The 20658-nt window shown below is 46.2% G+C and overlaps 1 protein-coding gene across 1 annotated transcript in view; it reads right to left on the bottom strand.

The window, feature by feature from the left end:
* Window positions 1-1893: 1893 nt before the first annotated feature.
* Window positions 1894-20658, bottom strand: part of LOC144155876 (uncharacterized) — a 30386-nt gene continuing 11621 nt past the window's right edge. Inside the window, exons 4-7 of the mRNA XM_077687575.1 lie at window positions 15807-16028; window positions 11427-11731; window positions 4307-4459; window positions 1894-2132 (exon numbers count right to left, since the gene is read on the bottom strand). Of these exons, the coding sequence (XP_077543701.1) occupies window positions 2072-2132; window positions 4307-4459; window positions 11427-11731; window positions 15807-16028 (741 nt within the window). The 3' untranslated portion in view covers window positions 1894-2071. The remainder of the gene's footprint in view (window positions 2133-4306; window positions 4460-11426; window positions 11732-15806; window positions 16029-20658) is intronic.

The following is a 20658-nucleotide window of genomic DNA, read 5'->3' as shown; positions in this document are numbered from 1 at the left end:
TAGTGGCAGCCAAGCTCTAAGACCGTCATGTGATCACTTTACTCACACGATTACATGGAAGGAATGAAACACAAGTTGCAGCTTTCAACAGCCGTGTCGACCCAGTTTCTGCCCTATACCAACCTACATGTTGAAGTCTCGTCTCCAAAGAGCAGAAAACCTCCCTGTTTTGAAGCATGTCTGTGTTTCGAGGTAAAGGAGCACCTTTGAGCAGTCTGTGCACACTACAGTAGCTCCCACCCACCTCAAGCAGTCACAGCTGTGGCGATCTCTTTGGTGGTGATGTGCTCCTGTGGCTGAGAACGCACTGGAAAGATGCACTGGAAATTGGGGGAAAAGTGCTCAGAAATGCTAAAGCATTGAAAAACCTATACAGTAACGGCAAACTGTTGCGATGACATTACAGCGACAGCTGTTTGCCATCAGCTCGATGGCTAAACATTCCAAAAATGTGCTATTTTCTTTTTAGACGGCAAGGCAAACAGGTCAGCATGGCAAATCCCTCCCTACATTAGGCCAAAGCCCCATCTCAGATTTGAAAATAAAGCTCTCTGTACTGCATAAGATAAGGATAAGAATGGACTGTAGGATAAGAATGGGGTGGAGTGCATACGGCAGCCCACCATTGTCCCTGAAGAAGAAAGTGTATGACAGCTGCATCTTACCGGTACTCACCTACGGGGCAGAAACTTGGAGGCTCACTAAGAGGGTTCAACTTAAATTGAGAACGACTCAGCGGGCAATAGAGCGGAAGATGATAGGTGTAACATTAAGGGACAAGAAGAGAGCAGAGTGGGTCAGGGAACAAACGCGTGTTAAGGACATCTTAGTAGAAATTAACAAGAAATGGACGTGCGCAGGGCAGATGTTAGATGGGCAGATGAGATCAAAAAGTTTGCGGGGATAAATTGGTCGCAGTTAGCACAAGACCGGGGTAATTGGAGATTAATGGGAGAGTCCTTTGCCCTGCAGTGGGCATAGATAGGCTGGTGATGATGATGATGATGACTGCAACAAGCCTGGTTGATGCATGCTTCCAATTAATAGGAATTTTCACGTCCATATATTTAATCGCTGGGTAGCCTACCACACCGCTTAATGATTGGCCCGGCTAATATGAGAGTCAGGCGCACCACGAAGTTCTTGCTTTTAACTTGCAACAGCGTGCGACAATCACAGTGGTGAGAGATTTACACCACTTACACAGGCCCTCATCCACTGAAATGCACTGGACATTGGTAGCACTTTCAGCATCTGAAGCTAACACTCTGCATTTTAGAGTTAATAAAATACCCATGACAGGGACAAAGTCTGGAAAAATTAGTGACTCTGAATGATGTACCCGCATAACGGCTTACTTGCCACTACCGTGCACTACTACACTGACAGCAGTCATATTTGCATCATTCTTGGTCGTGTCCTCTCAGCAACAGACGTATCTAAAATGAATGTAAGACCAGCATTTAGGCCACCTGAAGATATTAAGCATGATACAGTGCGGGATCTGCATTAGAAATATATTGCATTAAAATGTACCAGCCTCAGACAACAAGCGGACCTTCCCACTACAACATCCAGACTTAAAATTGGCAGAATGCTACCCCGCACACGCAGTGCATTGCCTCAACTCAACAGCAATCAGTGGCCAGGTCAAGACATACACACAAAGTGTGGGCATAGTACCACTGCATTTGGACACAAAGCTAGACAGCAATCACGGTTCCTTTTAAGACATTGACGACCCCTCGCTAGCACGTATACAAAAGGATGCTGCAGCCTGTAAAGAAGCATTTGTTGCGCATTTTACCATCGAAGGTTGTGTTCACCACCCAATTATAAATTACCACAACACCAGTACAGGTGAGCCATCAGAAAAAAAGAGTATGCTCATGGTCTCGATGAGTGCACAAGCTTTATTAAGGAAATAAATGCATATCTGGAGCATAGCAAAAAATACCGTTTAATCAAGCACACAAGGCTTATCAAGTATGAATGTCAAAATACATAGAAAAAAAAAAGGCCTATGAATCATACACCCTGTTGTTGTGTGCTTGCTTTCTTTATAAAGGACTTAATATCGTGCAAAAATGCTATCGTCCAGCGATGTGACAACTTGCAGGCTTCGGTTGAACCTGAAAAAGAAAGACACAACATTGCATTGATCAGTTTAACCCCTTAAGTGCTTTGGACGAGCAGAGCTCGTCCTGCCCAAACTGTCACCAAACTGCTTTGGACGAGCAGAGCTCGTCTTAGCGGAATAGGTACTGCCCTATGCTGTTCAGGACGAGAAGAGCTCGTCTGCGGCTTAGATTGCGTGCCATCCACTAGATGGCAGCATTTACTCGACGAATTAGTTTTCTCCTGCGGCAAGGCGCGCTTTTTGTATGAAAATATGGCGTGCGGTGGCGCCGACCCATGCATATAGCTGGCCCGTCAACTAGAAAAAGAAGCTGTTCATTTTCGTCATCTTCTTCAAGTGATGCTGATTCGGATACAGATGTTTATCTTGTCTCTGGAAGTGAAGACAGCGATGACGGTGAATTGAGCAGCTCCTTTGGTGATGACAAAGACAGCGGGGAAGCGAACATCGCGACGGCTCGCGAGTGGATCCTGCTTTATGTGGACAATCCTCCTGTGAAGGCTCATCGCTTTCCATTCTTGGCCATTCCAGGCAAGACTTTCATATTGTCATCGCCGGGTGACATTATGGAATATATTCAGCAGTTTCTAGACGATGAACTTATATAATATGTGGTAGACAAAACCAATCGCAAAGCGGCTGAAAAGTTGAAATGCTTTCCTCCCAGTGATCACTCCCGCCTCAAAAAATGGGTACCAGTGACAAAGGAAGAGATGTGGGTATTCCTTGCACTCCTGCTATTGCAAAGGTGCTTAGCCTACACAAGTGAAGAAAGATGTGGCATCTGCAACTGTTCTATTTATAAAGTTTTTAATTTTGTTAGCAGCAGGTACCTGGTTTCCTATGTATTCTTCAGAAATAAACTTTATTGTGTTGATTTGACTAAATGTGGGCTACAAATATTTTTTCAACATCGACTAGCTACTTTTTAGTACAATCAGATTCGAAATCAGCAATAAAAAAAATAGGCCCTTTTGGTCGGGAAATTCTAAAAAAAATAAAGCACTTAAGGGGTTAATGCAGCCCTCTAGGTCCAGTTCTTATATAACAAGGCCATCATGCATTGAAAAATATTGTGAATTAGCACAACAAATTACAAGCAGCCAATTTAACGGGGAATTCACCAATTTTTCTCTTCAGAATTGCTTAGATTTTTTAAGGTTTTCCCGAGTAATTCATTAAAAATTCCAAGAGAAATGGTAACATAAGCACATGTATTGCAAAAGGGGTGCAGTGGTAACTCAGTGAATGCATTAGCTCACACTGCCAGTTCACAGTCTACTCACTTTATCTGGGATCTCACTGGAACTTCGCTAGCATCTCTGTCGCCCCTGTGCCCCTCGCATGTAACAGTGCGAGCCTCATGTGCCCGCCAGTTGCACTGCTTGGAAAACTCCGATGGCCTGCACCCTTTCACAGGTGGTTGGCCGAGAAAATCAATGCAGACCAAAACAAGGCCAGCTGTGTTGCAAAAGCTTCAGCCAACAACATGAAGGATGATGTGGCCCCCAGAGTTTTTCAGTACACACCAGTTGCGAAACCCTGCCTTGGAATGCAATGCCAGCATGCAATGCCGAGGGCATGATAGCAACATTCACATGCGGAGAAAAGACCATTAGAAGCTTGGACGGGTCGCTTAACCCCCTGCAGTGTACCTCGTTTCTTTTGCCACTTCCTGCTGCTGGGGTTATTGCTAGCAGAAGCTCGGTGGTTTACCATCATAGATTATTGACTTCGCTAATTGCGCACCAATGATTTTCCAAAACGAAACTGAAAGCACGATGGCTGACTAAAGCATGACAGAAGCAGCCTGTCTCGCGCCTGTCTCACAATGTACAAAAGCTGTAGTGTCCTGTGGACGTGTGTCCACAGGAGGAGGGCCTTACACCTGTGGCCTAGTACTTCGCAGCCTGATTTTTTTTGGCAGGCCTTAATGGTTGGGTTTCAAATGAAAGCCCTTGAACCACGTGGCTTATTTTAAGGCTCCAGTCCTTGAAAGGGGCCTGAAATTGCATACAAAACCAAAGCATGGCCATACATTGACTACAAAACCCCCAAAACAGTGGCCAAGGGGACCACTGGCCCCCCGCTGACAAGCCTGGCCCACTGTGAGGTCACAAGAGGGGGCCTGGCCCACAAGGAAGGCAGCAAGTAAGTGAGACGCACTCCTTGAAGGCGTTGACCGTGTCCTCGACCTTGCTCGGGTGGCAGCAAATGGCCAGCCTGGAGGCAGCTGGGTCGAACACGGAAGACAGGTACTGCTTGCCCACACGGATCATGTCGGGCAGGGTCACTGCGGCCACCTTTTCCAGGAGGTTCCTGCACAGGTGCGCATCTTCATTATTGTCTCAGCTTTGGAAGCAATTCCCTCGCACGGGATCACCATGACAGCAGTCCATTGCCAGTGTCCAAAGAGCAGCAGTGCACAAATGCCCCAACTGCCAATGTACAAAACCTAGGGGGCAGAGCCAGGTCCACACTTCATCAGCCAGAAGGGCTTGCAAACCTCTTTTCTACCCCCTCAACATCAGCATATTGTCTTCTTAAGAAAAACTTCCTTCAGGCTTCTGACGATAGTGTGCGTCGTACCATTAATGCAACGACTGACCTGCATGCATTAATCGTTACGTTAACTATGTATAATTCACTTGACAACTCAAACACTTGATCCCAAATTACAACAACCATAAGAGGCCGCTCTAGATGCTGGCTGTTGTAATTACTTTTATTCATGCCACTGTACCCTGTATGAAAAGAAAGTTACCCTACACCCTGTAACTTAGCAGTTCAAACTTCTGTGCCATCAATGAACATTTGTTAATTATTGCTAACTTGCTGTGAATGGATTTGTTTTTTTGAACTTAATTTTGTCAAATTTTTTAACCCACCCACTATTCATAAAAAAACTTGCTCCCTAGCAGCGTTTTCAAAGCAACAACAATTGTTTGCCTCATTTTTTCCCTTGGAAACCAAGAAAGCCACCCATAACTTTGGTTTATTCGGAAGATTGGGCAGTTCACATCTTATTCCCACTTGCTTGATGAGAAATGACACCTCCATTGCAGGGCAATCCCCATTTAAGAGGGTACACTGCAATTAGCTTGCCTCCTGACCCTCAAGAGCAGATAGAAACAAGCAGTTAGTATGCCAACTCCATGCCCTAGATGAGCTCCAGCAGGAACAGGATAATGGGCTACCACTGTTTGCCCTTTCCTGGCAAAACCTAGCTGAGAATTTCGCCTTTGCACTGGCATGGCCACGTACTTGTCTCACATTGGACAATTTGAGCCCACCTGAACTCTCAATGCTCCCATGAGAAAAATGGGCAAATTGGTTTGCCAGAGTTATCCTGGTTTTGATTGCACTGCGATGTAACAAGAGCCACACAGAAACGGTGCCATGTCCTTCGCTTTTGGGGTTTCCGCAACAAAACCATTGTTGGTTTTGCAATAAGTTTCTGTAGTGTAGCCATCTGTTAGTTGCTTTATCGCTACAAACCAGTGCTATTTCAAATTTTAAGAAAATTACTTTGAGCTGTAAGCCCAACTCCTATCAAACACCCCCATGCAGGCTGCCTAGTGACGTTTGGCAAATGCATTGATGGGCTAGAAGAAAAAAATATGCTTCCTGTTAAAGTGGCATTTCATGCCACGTGGATGCATAACATCCACCCTACCACAATCTTGTTTCTACGTACATTTACAGGGCAGACAAATGCTGACTTCACTTACGAAAGTCAGCATTTGTCATTTCTTCATTGTGTACGGTGCCACGGCAGAGTCATAACGCACTTCTGTGTGAAGTATCAGCATCCGAAATGTGAAAGCTGAAGGATGCATTTGCCATTGTGGCTTCCTCACCTCCAACCTGAGTCACCCCATCCTTTTTCAATATGTCTGCTTTTCTTTCCTTTGTCGTCGCCCCGAAGAGGGTACTGTGACAAAGCCACGATTGTCCAGCACATGCTGCCAGCTTGTTTCGGGAAGGAGATGTCAGCAAGCCAATTAGGGTCCGCACAGCTGCGGCACGGGTTATTTTCAGCCGGCTCGTTGAGGATTTTGGGACACACGCAGGGAGTCTTGGGGCAGTCTTGAAGTTCGCCCGAGGTGTACCATGTGCATGCTAAGGGGACTGGGGGTGAAGCCTCTTTAGCAGAAGTCTGAGGGTTGGCTAACGCCGGCACGACCAGTCCACGGAGCAAGATAAACCAGCAGCGCCGTCTCAGCCGTCTCAGACGGGCCCTTAATGTCCCTAACTCGCAGAGCACAGAGTAGATGGCACTGCTAATAGGCATTATTACCCGGCGTTCCCCGTGCGCCAGAGCCTGCTCACCCTACAGGGCATGACGGCGAGGCGCACCCCGCTGTTACGGACCGGCCCGCCGCCGTACTTTCTCGCATCACTCCTCGGCTGTGCGGCGAAGCCACTGCGTGCGCCTTTCAGTCAGGCGCCACCGTGTCGGTGACTCATACTTTCAAGTTTCGACAAGCTTGGGTCAGACGCCTCGCTTTCAACGCGCTTCAAACTCTGGCGGTTGCCAGCGGCACGTCGAGACCCGCCCCAAGGACACAGAGGCCCCGCGATCGCAGCGAAGTTCTCCTTTCTCCCTTCTCTCGGACTCAACGTGCGCCGAGGCTACCGACTGCTTACGAACTCTGGAAAGAGCGTTGTGTGTGTCTGTGAAGTGCGTAGCGTGTGCAAAATGTAAAGGGAAGGCTGTTTTGACCGTTACCGCTTTTGGTATAAATAGAAGCCCCGCAGGCGCTATAACCCATTCCTGTTTGAGCAGCGAATCCATGCTGTCACTCTGCTCGAGTCCTGTATTGTAACCTCGCCCGTCGGGGCACTGTTTTTTTGGCTTCGGCTCACCTCTCGCTATGAAGTAAACAGTTACGTTAGCTTACGGCTTCTGGACTTCTTCACGGCTGCAATAGCAGCTGGCCGCTCGCATCATACACGCTACCACACGTATGTCGGAGGCCACGGAGCTCGGCTCGGGTCGGCCCACCCGGTCGCAACAATTGGTGTCAGCGCTGGGATGACACGGTTGCAACACCGACCAAAGTTGTCATCTGCTTCGGTGGTGGTTTAATTGGGGCACGTTTTGATGCAGCTTCGAGTCCGCTGCGGGCCTACCGTATTTACTCAATTTTAATGTGCACCTTTTTTCACCAAAATAGGCCTTAAAATCGCATGCGCGTCAGATTCGGGTACAAACCGAAAGTATTTTTTGCTTCTTTGAGTCACATAAATCGGGTGCACATTGGAAGAGGGGACCCATTGGAATTGGGTAAATACGGTACTATGCATGGCTTGATGAGCTTGTTTGACAGGCCCTCCTGGGTAACCGGTACCTGACAGAATGAAGTCGTACGGCAAAGATACCTCAAGGATTAGATTGCAGGGCGGGAAAACAAAATGTAGAGACCACATACAGACATCTGGCTGCTAGAGAAACGCTACATTTTGCACACTGCATTCCACGAATGGGACTACGTTCCATAAATTGGTGAATACTAATTCAATTGTGTTATACATGTATTACAAATGCCAACAGAAGCCAACTAGTTCTGACAAATAGCAATTTTAAAAGTGCCTGCTACATTCTCGCCATTTGTAAGCTAAACTTACTGGCTCAAACTTGGTATGAATGCTAGCCAGTCAGCTGAAATGCTGAATTGTTTCAGTATCTCTGCTTGTGTCAAACGGGGCTGTAGCCCCGAGCTTATTTTCTTCTTTTTGGAACTGCATATGACAGCACGCATTGCATTATCTGCACTGCATACCACACCACTGTATAGTGCACTGTGCTCCAGAGAACTACATCGAAACAGTCGAAAGCAGCTTGCTCCTTGCTGTAGAATGCACATAAAATGCGGAGTGCTGCTTGAAAAATTATGATTGGGGCAAGGTACTTTTGAAGGTGACACTACATTTCAAATCACCTTAATTAACTGGTATTTGAACTGCATGAGCAGCTGCTCCTTTCCATAATTAAGACTAGTTGTATTTCCGAAACAACCACGGCAGGGCACAAGGGGGAACGTTTCGAGAAATCTTTCTGTATCACGCCTCCACATAGTACAATATGTTCCACGCTTTTCAACACACCACTTGCCCCTCATCTCCCTCTACAACACCTGAACACCTGCGACCACTCAAGTGGTGGTCCAGCTGTTAATTACAACACGCAGATACGACATATAAGGGGCAGACTTCCATCAATGCCACCATTAATATGATAGCGACAGGTGTGGATTTCAGCACATGTTACAGATTTAATTTAAATTAAACTTAATTTAAAAAAATACGCAAGTCCTTAAAACAGAATATAGGTCATTATCCGGCTTGGCTCTTTATTCTAGAACAACTTTATTTTCCCAAACCAGATCATCAGAACCCGTTGCTCAGCAATGTATCTGGCGTTATCGGCTGGCGGTATCGACAAGATTACACGACCGCACAGTGACAGTGAACATCGGGCCCTCAGTTACGCTGCGGGTTAAAACAAAGATAGCGTTCGAAATTCTTTGGTCGCCTAATCATGCTGACAGCGCCTTTCCATCTTCATTGCAAAGCGGCAGCCGTCAATATTTTGTGTTGAAATGTACGCATCAATTCCAATGGAGACTGTGGATGACCTCCACAAACATGTGCAGAAGCAGCACAAATTGTTAAGCACGTGGCAGGACAGCAGGCGAGAAAACAAGGGCGATTTTTGCACTGCATCGCTTTACCATAATCCGAATAAGGCGAGAGGGCATGTTGTAGTGTGCGATGTTACTCTGGCTCATTTTTTGTTTGGTTTTTCCGAAATCATCGTCGTTGTACATCTCAGCTCTTCTGAGTTAGATCGATATTTTTCAGCCTGCCTTGATTATTTCCGACTAAACGGTGGATTAGCGGTCGTCACATATGTGGCGGTGTGCGACGCGGCCGTGGACCGTGATTTAGATTCCGCACGCGTCTCATGATAGCGCGCACAGTTTGACATGTTAGAGGACAGATGCCGCAGCAAAAGGAAACAAGCTGCTGGGGAGAGCGAACAAGGGGAGAGCAATGTGCAAAGGCACAATGACGTGAAAGGTGCAAAAGAGGAAGAGAGCAAAGTGAAAGGCTGGCACCCGGCAGAGCGGGGACATCATCAACCCATGCAAATGATATTTTCTGGGAGCGCTCCTCTTTATCTTACTCCATGGACCAGCCTAATCTCTGGGATCGAGTTCTTGTCTGTCGTCGTTAACCACAAGACCATCCTGGCTCCGCACCAAGGCCCTGAAAGCATAAGCAAGCTGCCTCGCAAGGCCATCTCATCTTCATCGAGTGTGTTGTTGTCGTTGTTGGATTTGTAGAGTTAACCCTCTCCGGTCTGGACCTTTTACCCACTTGCAAGAAAAAAAGTGAGAAAAATTGCAAAATTTAACCTTCAACACCCAATTCGGGCATACCCCGACAGCAGACGGCTACAGCCATGTCAGGTATGACCTGAAAATGGACCGCAAAGGCTTAAGGCCATCCACGCCAAGGGTTAGCACGTAAGCCAGGCCTAGGGTTCGCGTGAGTGTCGTTCATGGCCGGAAGTTAATGGACCGTATCGGTTTGGTTGTAATTCATCGTAGAGCATCTTGTGTAGAGCATCCTGTGTGTTTGTGTGTGTGTGTGTGTGTGTGTGTGTGTTTTTTGTTTTTTTGCTTTGGTATGTACGGTCATGCGTTAAGGGGGGACACTAGTCTTGAGGACAGAAAATTTGCCAAAAAATAAATTTTTGGTATTAATCTTATTTGCAGTCTGCATGTCCCAAATAATGCCCCTGCAATATATTATAGCTGTACCTAAAGTATTTACAATACTGCTGCCCTTTGAATTTGCCTAAACGACCATTTTTGCCTACGTTTCCAAACTGTGTGCCGTGTTTTCTCTGAACAAATTTTTTTCCCACAAGGTCAACTGTCGGGTACAATATCTTGTGATGCAATGGTCAGATTTGTGGCATTTTTGCTGCATTTGAAAGCTTAAGAACTGAACAGTGTACTAAAACCACAAAAATTTGAATTTTTTTTGTTAGCACAAGATATAATACAGTAAGCTTTATGAAAACATTGGTAATTGATGACCTAACATTTAATTAGTTTACAGAGTTTGCAGAAACAAGGCTAGAATTACTGCTGCGGTATAGTTGCACTCCCTGGTCCTTCTAGAGCACAAGGGTTAAAAAGTATTCGAGTATTTCATAGGTAGATAACGAAAAAGTTGCCCTCAACGGAATGGCATAACATGTTTCGCAACTCTAAACTTACACCACATAGACGAAAACTGGCTGCATATTTGTGCTCATAGTGTTAAAATACACTTCATGTGTAAATCTCAAACACAGACTAAAAAATAACAAAAATGTCCTCAAGACCAGTGTCCCCCCTTAAAGGAGCCACGAAGACAAAATACAAGTTGGGTTTATTAGAAAGACTGCTTAGCCCCGATAACAATGATACTAATATCATCGCAATCTTCAAAAAAAAATAAGGGAGATATTGAAGAAAACGTGTGAAGCAGTCGCGACTCCCTAGTCAATTTCCCGCAACTTTTCTATGACGTCACGGAACCTTGTTTGCGCGATTGGCGGCCGCCTAACTGACCTGTCGCGACGACACATGACTGGACGTCTGTAATGGGGCCTCTAGTTCCATTTTACTGCATCACTTGACCGCTAACGTGCAGTTAACGCACTGAAAATTATGTTTTATTGTTGGCCCGTATGACGTCATTCTTGCTCATAACACGTCACTGTGGCGCAAAATTTGAAAGTTTTTAAAGTACTTCTTGCTTTTTTTCATTAAAAAAACACCTTTTGTGGCTGTAATGGAGCTGAGTGAGATACTGAATTCTAGTTCTTTCAAATTAAACAAAGTTGTATTTTCTCTTCATGGCTCCTTTAACCACCTCGCGCGCACGTGCTACCTCTTTGTGTCGCATCTCATGTTAAGTGCCTGCGCGTGGGCATGTTCACGTAACAGTTCTTTTTTTTCTGTAACTGTTGTCTGCCCTTCCTTAACCTTGTGTCCCATGCCTGTGTAATAAATTCTCCTTGTTTAACCGAATGTTGAGCACGTGTAAACCTCCTAACCACCCCGATTTCGGCACTTGTGCACACGCACGGGCCGACCGACCTTGCAAAATAATAAACTATTGTCACCAAGCGGCCAAGGGGACGTGACAGTGACAGTAGTGTGCACATAATCAGGCCAACCTCTGGGGGGGGCGGGAAAGGGAGGAGGAGTTAGGAAAGCACCTGGTGTAGTTGGTGTCGATGTTGCGGTGGTAGGCGAGCAGGGACTGCAGGGCGACCTCGCTGACTCCCTTCTCCTTCTCAATGAGCTCGAACATGAGGCTGCTGCGGGCGGCCTCGACCAGTTCCTCGTCCCACTCCTCGTCACCCGCCAGGTGGCGCTGCACCATGTGCATGGCCTCCCGGTACGCCGCCGCCACCAGGGTAGACTTGGTCAGCACGAAGTAGAGGAGGCCCTCGCTGGGTCGCACGTGCAGGTTGTAGTTGTACGACAGGCCCTGGCCCCGGATCTGCCGCCACATGGGGCCCTGGCAACACCGGAGGACTAAGGTTGGTTACAGGAATGCAAGTGTGCACTGGCTGCATGCCATTGTTCTTAGTTACCCAGGTTACGAGCCCCACCCAGCCCATGCTGATTATGCACCTGGGCCCGCTTTCTCAAAGCCAAATTAGACCGAACTAGTTGTCAGTCTAATCTAGTTGGTAGACGCTTTCCGTAAACTTGTAGGACAGCGAATGAGACTCTCAATCAGATTGCGTCAAGTCTGTGAACTAGCCTCTGTTGAGCAGTCTAGTTTGCAGACTTACGACAGCTTGGTCGGTTATCCGCGCGACAGGGCCTCTTTCACTGCCGCCTGAGGCGCAAGCGAGTTCGTCCTCCCACTCCCATCACCAGCTCTGGTGTGACTGAGAGATCGTCGGCTACACCGGCTGTCAGTGAAGAGGTTACAAAAAGGCAGGACAAAAATGACGGAGCAAAAGTGTCTCATAAAATCGCTCTCACAACTCAGAAAGAATTAGGCATCCATAATGAAGCTGCAGCGTGAAAACAAAATTATACATTACAGCAATACATTAATAGCCTACAATGGCTCTGCCCGTAAACACGAAGTAAAATGTTGTTTTCGATGAGAAACTGCGCAGCTATTCTTCACTACCCCCAAAAGTGGCGGTTACGTTGCTTGCCTGTTTGGGTTTGTGCAGTAATTTGCTTGAGCAATAGATGAGTTTTTCTCGTACAAGCATCTGTGATACAGCTGAGTCCACTTATAACAAACTTGGCCGTCACCCGAAATTTGTTAGTTATATCCACAGTTCATAATAAGTGTAACAAGCATTTTCTGCAAGCGAAAGAGCAGCATGCATACGGTGGACGCATTGACATGGCCACAGACATCACAGTCACGTTGTCTACACCGGCAAGTTTACTGCTTGGCTGCCAGAATGGAACCACTAAGCTAAACAAAGCAATGTGGGTGAAATTTGTGTATGAATAGTCATTTGCGGCACTTCTAAAAGCGACCATCAAATATCAGCCAGGAGGGGGCCCCTTGGCCTTCAACCCAGCGTCCCCGCTCATTCTAGGACTGGCGCCAGATCCTACCCTAGTGGCCCTGGACAGGCATAAATGAGTTGTAATTGTCACGGCAACAGCGCTGCCATGTTGAGCCTGGAGGCGTATTTTCATGGTAACAACGTGAGGAGGCGCGGCCCAGGGGTAGGGGAGAGGTGATGCCATCGTCCCCTCACTTCTCCCTGCCCTGCATGCCCAGCCGCTGCCGCCATCAGCTAGGCCTGCCGAGACCGGTGCACAGCCACGCAAGCGTATGCCGTTTGGAAAGTAAAGATAGCAGCCGAAATCACACTTAAACACTTTATTCACATTACAACAGTGCTACTGTGCGTGAACGCGACGTGTGGCGAGAGGCACTGATGTACAATACGAAATAGCAAAAATTGTCATCAGACAGACTACACATACTTGTACAGCTCTTTGCACGACACCAGCCCTGTTGTTCAGCTTGACTTTACGATATACGAACAGGTGCAAGCCTTTTGGCTAACACAAAGTGGAAAGACTTCTTGCTGCGATTTGTCCCTGAGCATGGGGCATCCCCTTTTTTGTGGTCAGAATGCTGACATGAGCATTCTCTTACTATGTAATGACGCGCGTGTGATCCTTGCCACCTTGCCTTACGCTGTTTCTTCAGCAGGAGCAGCGACCGTTGTTGCACATGCACGCCTCCAGTCCCACCCGGGAGGGGCAGAGAAAGAAAAACAGTGAGAGGAGGACAGATGTTTTGCATGCCCAGGGCCGCTGCGACTAGAAGTGGGTAAATTGAATTGAAACTAACAAAAAGTAACATTGGCCTGCATCAGCTGCGATGGTGATGCTGGCTGCTCTAAATGCTTTCAAACCGCTAACGCTGGTGCGAGTTGTCGGGCCCCGCCCATGTGCATACACGATTAGGGCACCGCTCGCATCGTGCGTCATGGTCTACTTGAGATAGGAACTGTCGCCGGAATGCAGTTGTAATTTTTCGCTCCGTGGCTAAGCTAACTGCGAATAGCTAACTTTGTTGCTGTGTCGACCGCTTTCCTCATCCAAACGAAATAACCTGGTGTGTAGCTCGTCATGGTTAAAGCTATAAAAGTGCATAGCACATCATGCATGTCGTGCTTTGGCTTCATGCCGCAAGTTCTTGACTTTTTGTCGCTTTCCTCCCTTTCCTATCCTCCCTTTGCTCCCGGTTGTACTGGAGAAGAACAATTAAGTGAGCATGAACAGAGAATTCCTAAACTCAAGCATAGCTAATTTAGTTGCTCTCTGAAATCATTACGCCACTTTTTCCACTTCCGGGCTGGAAGGGGGAGACATAGGAAAATCATGCTCTTCACAGGTGTTGGAACCGTGCCAACGCCAAGTTTCTGTGCCTCTTGCCTATCATATTTGCTATCTCATGTCCCCCCTCTACGACACCTGCTCCCTGCATACGGTGGCAGAAAAAAAAGGGGGAAGGGGAGAGGGAGACCAAGAACCCACGACAGCGATGTGCTTTTTTGTTTACATTTTCATTCACTCTGCATTCTTTCGCTGGCTGCTATCAGTCCTGCTGAAAATGGGTGATACTGCGTGGTGCATCTGACACTTCGTGTGCCCCGAAAAGCGATCGAAGTGGCGGCTAGAACTTTCTGCCACATACAGGCGATGAAGGGTCATTCGTTGTACCCGAAGCTGCACCCTCGCGCCCATTCATTATATCTGAAATATAATGCCGCGCCTGTAGCATGTACTCTGACAATCGCACCATGTTCGTTCGTTATAACCGAGCATTCGTTGTAACTGTGGCCTCGTTGTAACTGTGTTGTAAGTGGGCTCGACTGTATCAACATTCGGCTGCACTCTACCGAGCTGGCCATTGCTCAGCAAGCTGCCGACCCAGCCGCGGGATTTATACGCTGTTGCGTGCTTTCTGCACGTTGCAGGTGCATTCAATGATACCCATGGCGTACATCTGCTAGTAGAACTCCGGCAGCATAACGTTATTCGTGAGCCTTCTCAGGAAGAATTGACACGCAGGGCGGGTCCTTTGTGTGCAGTCCAGTGATTTTCTCGGACACACGCCACGTAGCAGATGATCTTTGTTTAGCGCTTGAAGAGAACAAGGCCCAGCCGCGTGACGTGGCCGACCAAGGATGGGTGGCCATAGTAACAAATTCATGACAGGTCCCAAATACGCTGTCTGATCGGCCGTGTTCTTTGAGTTGTTCCAATGACGGTTCGAAATAAATGCTTGCCCCACACCAGCGTTCCTTGCTTTTCCCTATAGGGACCTGCCATGCACGGCTAGGCATGGGCTGTCCCTATAGTCTTCAATAAGACCACTCTGCAGCCTAGTGTGTGTACTTTTGGGAAAGACACTAGTTTGAATATAACTCATAGACTTGTAATCTGACCCAGACTAGACTGCCAATAAGATTAGACTTTGAGCAGTGTGTTTGAGAAAGCAGGCCCAGATTTCTTTCTCATATTGAGAATCAGCAGTATGATAACATTATTCCTCCCCTCTGGTGCTTTGTGAACTAAGGCTGGTTAGCTACTTGGCTGTTTAACTTCACTTTTAATTTCTTCTTATTGATCTTAGGCTTACAACTCGGCTTTTTGAATGCAGTTCCTGAACCACGCTTTGAAGGCATCCTCTAGACTCGCTGCACGAGACGACGACGTCTGCAAATCTGAGGCGGATCAGATATTCCTGATTTAATCCTCCTTACAGGCACAGCTGTGCTGTGCCTGTATTACTTTATGAATGCCTCAGCCAAGAGTCTCTATACCCTTTGAAGTCCTGCAAAGAAGCATGAACTTAATAAAACACCAACTTCCTACAATAAAACTTTGCTAGCTGGTTGTTAACACATGAACTGCCGCACAAGCATCTTTTCCCAGTTTCTCTGGGATCAGTGAATGCGGTAACTCGCTGCCATATTCCTAATTCCCCGATGACTTGCAGGTTCCCCAATGACAGCCAGCTCTCTTACATTGTAAAGCGCTTTGGGGCATACCCCCCCCCCTTCTCCTTAGAGACAGGAAAAGAAACTTGCCTCCAGCTGTACCAGGTACTGGATGAGCACAAGCAGGGCTGGGAGGTCAGCACTGGTGTACGAGTTGATACTCGGGGTGCACTGGGTGAGAAAGGCCGAGTCGACCGAGCCCACGCTTGTGATCACGTCGTGCGGAAGCCCTGGGTCGGGGCTACGCAGCAGAAGCAGCGAGTGGCACTGCACCTGCGAAGAGCTGGAACGACCGGCCCCACGGTTGCAATGCTACCAAAGGACACCCAAGGTGCAAATGCACTGCCAGTGCTGAATTCTCCAGTTCACAGTCCGAGGCACTGTACAACCCACAGTAGGGGCCCACGTAAAGTGAACCTGAGGTAGCGAAATAAAAAATGGGCACCAGTAGATGCCCGCTGATTTGCCCACTTACATTTGTATACACAAAGGGTGCACCAAACCTCACAAAACCTCGGAAGGTTACCGTGGATACAACGAAACAAAAAAATTAAAATTGTTTTGCGAAATACAGTAGAATCTCGATGATACGATTCTGGGTGATACGAATTTCGGGATGATACGAATTTCTGAAAAGTCCCGGCAAAATTGCATTGTTTGCAATGGGAAAAATTTCGGCTGTTACGAACGGACCTGCGCGGCCCGGCGGATGATACGAACGAGCCGGCGAGGCGCCCGAGTGCCGAACAAGCAAGTGACGGCTCTCCCTCCCCATTTGTCACTCTTCTTTCTCCAGAAACGGCCGGGCTGTTGTTTTCTGCTCGCGAAAACGCGCCCCGCACGCCGCATGCGCGCCGCGAAACCTCTCGCACGCTGCGCGCGCCGCGGCCGGCGGCGGCAACATGGCGGCGGCTTCGGCCGCGAAGTGGCACGGCCGCTTGAGCGACTGCTTCTAGCCGCTCTTTAAAATGCCGCTCAAGGCAGACACGAAGTTTCTTGTGCAGTAAAGGAGCTGATAGCGTTGGCGAAAACGGTACTATAAAACACCATCCACGCCGCTAGTGAAAGCGCCCATAAAATATCTGCCGGAGTGCTAAGCCTAAACATCTCGGTCGGAGCCTGCGGGCTGTCTCGATCGTTTCGCAAGTCGTCAGCGTCTTTTTCTGACCGAGGTAGGAGATACCGCGGGCGCGAAATTGTCAATGCGGCCGTGAAAATACAGGGCGCGCAAAGCCGAGGCGTGCGAATCGCGTGCAAAAACGCACCATGCGGTTCACGCTTGACTGTTGCGGCGTGTAGCGAGCTTGGACACCGGGAGTGAGGAGACAAGCGCGAAGCTAGGCGAAGCGTTACGCGCTCCAGAAAGGACTGCTTTGTGACGTGGGGTTTTAAAAAAAAAAAGCCTAAAAAAATCACGGATTTGTTCACGCGAAAGTAAGAAAAGAAATGAACGAAAACTTTTTTCAGCGCTCAATTTTTTGGCCTGTGTTGGTTCATACGAATTTCGGATGATACGAATATTTTTCGCGGTCCCGCGAGATTCGTATCATCGAGATTCTACTGTAAATGGCAAAATACCTCCTCCAGCTTTCTATTGAGAAAGAGCCGAGAGAAAGAAAGTAGCATACAACGTTGTCAGTAATAGAAACACAACATGAAGGCGCAATGCTGCTAACGTGAAAACACAGTGCAGAGACCTTTCCTCGTCTTGGTCCCCCCCTTTATGTATCCTCCTCTCCTAACTGCTATGTCAGCTCCTACCAGTTTAGAGCAATGCAAACATGCACTTATCTGCAAGAAGAAAAGGTTCCGCACCTGCCTTGTACTGGTGGCCTCTAATCCCTGTGCTTACCATAGGCCAGCCTTTTTTAGTGACAGTAAGCCACACAAGCAAGCCAGACTGCCCTGCCAATGAAGCAGGAGCAAATACTGACTTCATTTGCTGTCTTCACTTTGCACCACAACAAGATTGGCATTTTCTGACACACAGTTTTCGGCCACAACCTTTTCTTTCTGGTCTGAATTACCCATTCAGAGGCAAAGAGTACAGCCCTAACGAGTGCGTGCGGTAAACAGAGATTAATTTTTTTTTCCCTTCCCAAACCACCTCCTATATTACAATGTGAACCAGTTGCAGATCCCCAAAATGAAATCTTCCGCACACCACTGTAGTCAGGTACTGCTCACAGTGCGGCTTTTTGCAATTTCTGTGCCCATTATAAGCAGTCTACCCTGTACTAGTACAGGTTTTAGTGGTGTTTTGCAGTAAAGGAAGCAAGAAAAGGGGAATTTTTTTAGAGAAAAGAGTAGCATTATTTTACTGTCAAACTTGCACATCATTTACATTCTGTACCTTGTACCTGTAGCCAGTGATTTCCCTACACCCCCCCTAGGGGGTGTGTAGACCCCCCCTAGTTTTTCTGGACACCCCCCCTTGAATCCCCAAATTTCCCTCTTGTCAGTCCTTGTATGGACCTTTTTCAGTATCGATCTGCGCATGCGCGGGCTGCCCGTCTGCTATTCTTGGCAGTAGCCTCGGGCAAAATAAACAAAAGTGCGCCCCCCGAGCTTGCAGTTAGCGTTGCACGTATTTATTTCCTTTTTTTCGACAGCTCGTGGCAAGTTCGTATGTGCACACAAAAAAGGCTTTCAAAAGAAATGGGCAAAGTGGTTTGAGGCTGACCACGCTGCGAGCACATTGCTACCAGCCAGGGAGTAGCGAAAATGAAAAAAAAAAAGGAAAGGAAAAGGGGAGCTTCAACGGCTGCAGATTAGTCACGGAAACTTTCGCCTGCTACCGTGCTACCGAGCGTACAATCGGTGCCTGATTTATAAGTGCTGCATAATTCGTGTACTACCTAAACATTGTTTCAAGAACTCAAATTTCGTCACTGGCCCTGGTAACAAGTTCAAAAATGTCCTTATACGTTGAAAAATGGCGAGAACTTAAAAAAAAACTGAATACGGACCTTTCATGGTAAAAAATGAATTTCTCTAAATTTGTTTTTTTCTTAGATTGAATAGAAAGCACCCCCTCTCAGGTGTATATATATATATATATATAGAAAATGAAAAACGTACGTCACGGGGATGAGCGTTTGGTTAACAGACATCTATTATTTAACTAGTGGGATAAAAAACAGCTTTTCTAGTTTATAACCCCCCCCCCCCCCCCCCCCCCCCAGAGCCATTGAGACACCCCCCCTTGATTCGATGCCTGGGGAAACCCCTGCCTGTAGCCCTTTAAGGTTTCGCATATAACTGAATGAGAGACGTTGGAGCATTTGCAAATGCATCTGTAGGCATGTTTGTAACATCAAAGCAAAACCTTCGATACAGACTTGCAAATGTCCATTTGGTTACAACTGCTTTGGTATCTACATCTATTGATTTAAACACTGCTTTGAAAAATGCATTACATATATGCATTGTCAATAACAAAAAGTGTTTGTAGTGAAGTTCCAATTAATCTATGCGCGTTTACTTCTACATTCACAGTTTTGAAGTTTAACGTTTTATTATTTATTTATTTATTATCAACTTCTGTTTCCAGTTGTGCAATGTGTTGAAGAACAACATAAAGTTTATATAATACTGCTGGAAAATCAATGGTGTGTGTTTTGCATTGTCAAAGTCTATTGCTCTAGTGGTTTTAAACCTCTTCCATTGAAGTTATTCGAACTGTATATAATTGCTCAGCTAGAATAATTAGTTTCTAGATCTTGTGCAATTTTTGGAATCTTCCCCAATAGCCTTTCAACTAAAACTTTTTTTCAGCACTGTTAATTAACATGTCTGTGCATTTTCTTTTGTTAGAGCTAAATGTCTATCCTTGAAATACTCTATCAATTCTGGAAAAAAAAAAAAAAAAAAAAGGCTTGCCATATATCTTAGTCTAACAGAGACTTCAATAATCTGAGTTTTTTGGGATTTCATATCTCGGCAAATCCTTTGCTCCCTTGTGTACCACCATAACAGTTTTCTGAGAGTCTATGGTGACTTCATATTTGTTTTGCTCGTAAAATTTCAGGTGTATCTAAATACCAAAACTCATACATTGCTGTAGTTCTTGAAAAATCATATGAGTAGGTGATTATTTTTCCATTGTCGAACTGGTGCTAGGAAAAGGTTATGCACAATTTCTTTACCATTAACAGCTATTCTCATTTCTGAAAAACATTTGCCCCAATGTTATGAACAAATGTAACATCTGCTTCTTTGAGATTTGTATTATCCCTTTTAATATCTTTGGCCCACATCGATGCACCCTCTTGGAAAATTTAAGGGCCTTCCTTGTGTTGAAATGCAAGAGTACCTTGCTTTGGGTTTTTGCAGTCATTTGAATTTCTAACAATTTCAAAATCATGTTCATTAGATGGAACATGCTTTTTTGTTTCTCGCAAGTTTCAGTAGTCCATTTATAACAAAAAAAAATCATGCACGAAGAAGTTGGTTAAGACGCACTTTCGAATTCTTGCTCATTCTTTTATTTATTAATAATACCCCTCCAAGTCACAAGTTATGGCATAATTTTTGGATATTCTGCTCTTCAGATGGAATAAGATGTTCTTTAAAGCCATTGTTTAGCTTTCATCTTCTTCGAATTATTTACGGCATTTCCAACAAGTTTAGATGCCGCATTTTGTAACTTAGACATAATGTCTGTTAACATATCTTCAGCAGACGAAACAATTTCAGGTTCCAACGCTAAGGGTTTTGAAAAAGATTTTAATGAATTTGTTCAAAATCTACTTCCTTGCATATCAAAGTTAAGGTTACCTGAATGCTTATAAAAGTGTTGATGAAGGTTTGCAAGTCTAGCCCAAAAGATCTACGAAAAAGAACATCCTGCATAAGTGGAATTTCTTCTTCGTTAAAATCAGTCTATTGTTTCCAGCATACAATTTTTTAAATAAAAATCTTTATCATCATATTTGCTATA

The sequence above is a fragment of the Haemaphysalis longicornis genome, unplaced genomic scaffold (genome assembly GCF_048455015.1).
Source record: "Haemaphysalis longicornis isolate Haplotype H1 unplaced genomic scaffold, Haemaphysalis longicornis Haplotype H1 scaffold_1, whole genome shotgun sequence".
NCBI lineage: Eukaryota > Metazoa > Arthropoda > Arachnida > Ixodida > Ixodidae > Haemaphysalis > Haemaphysalis longicornis.
Note: the sequence above shows the minus strand (reverse complement) of the source record. Positions and strands in the feature narration are given on the sequence as shown.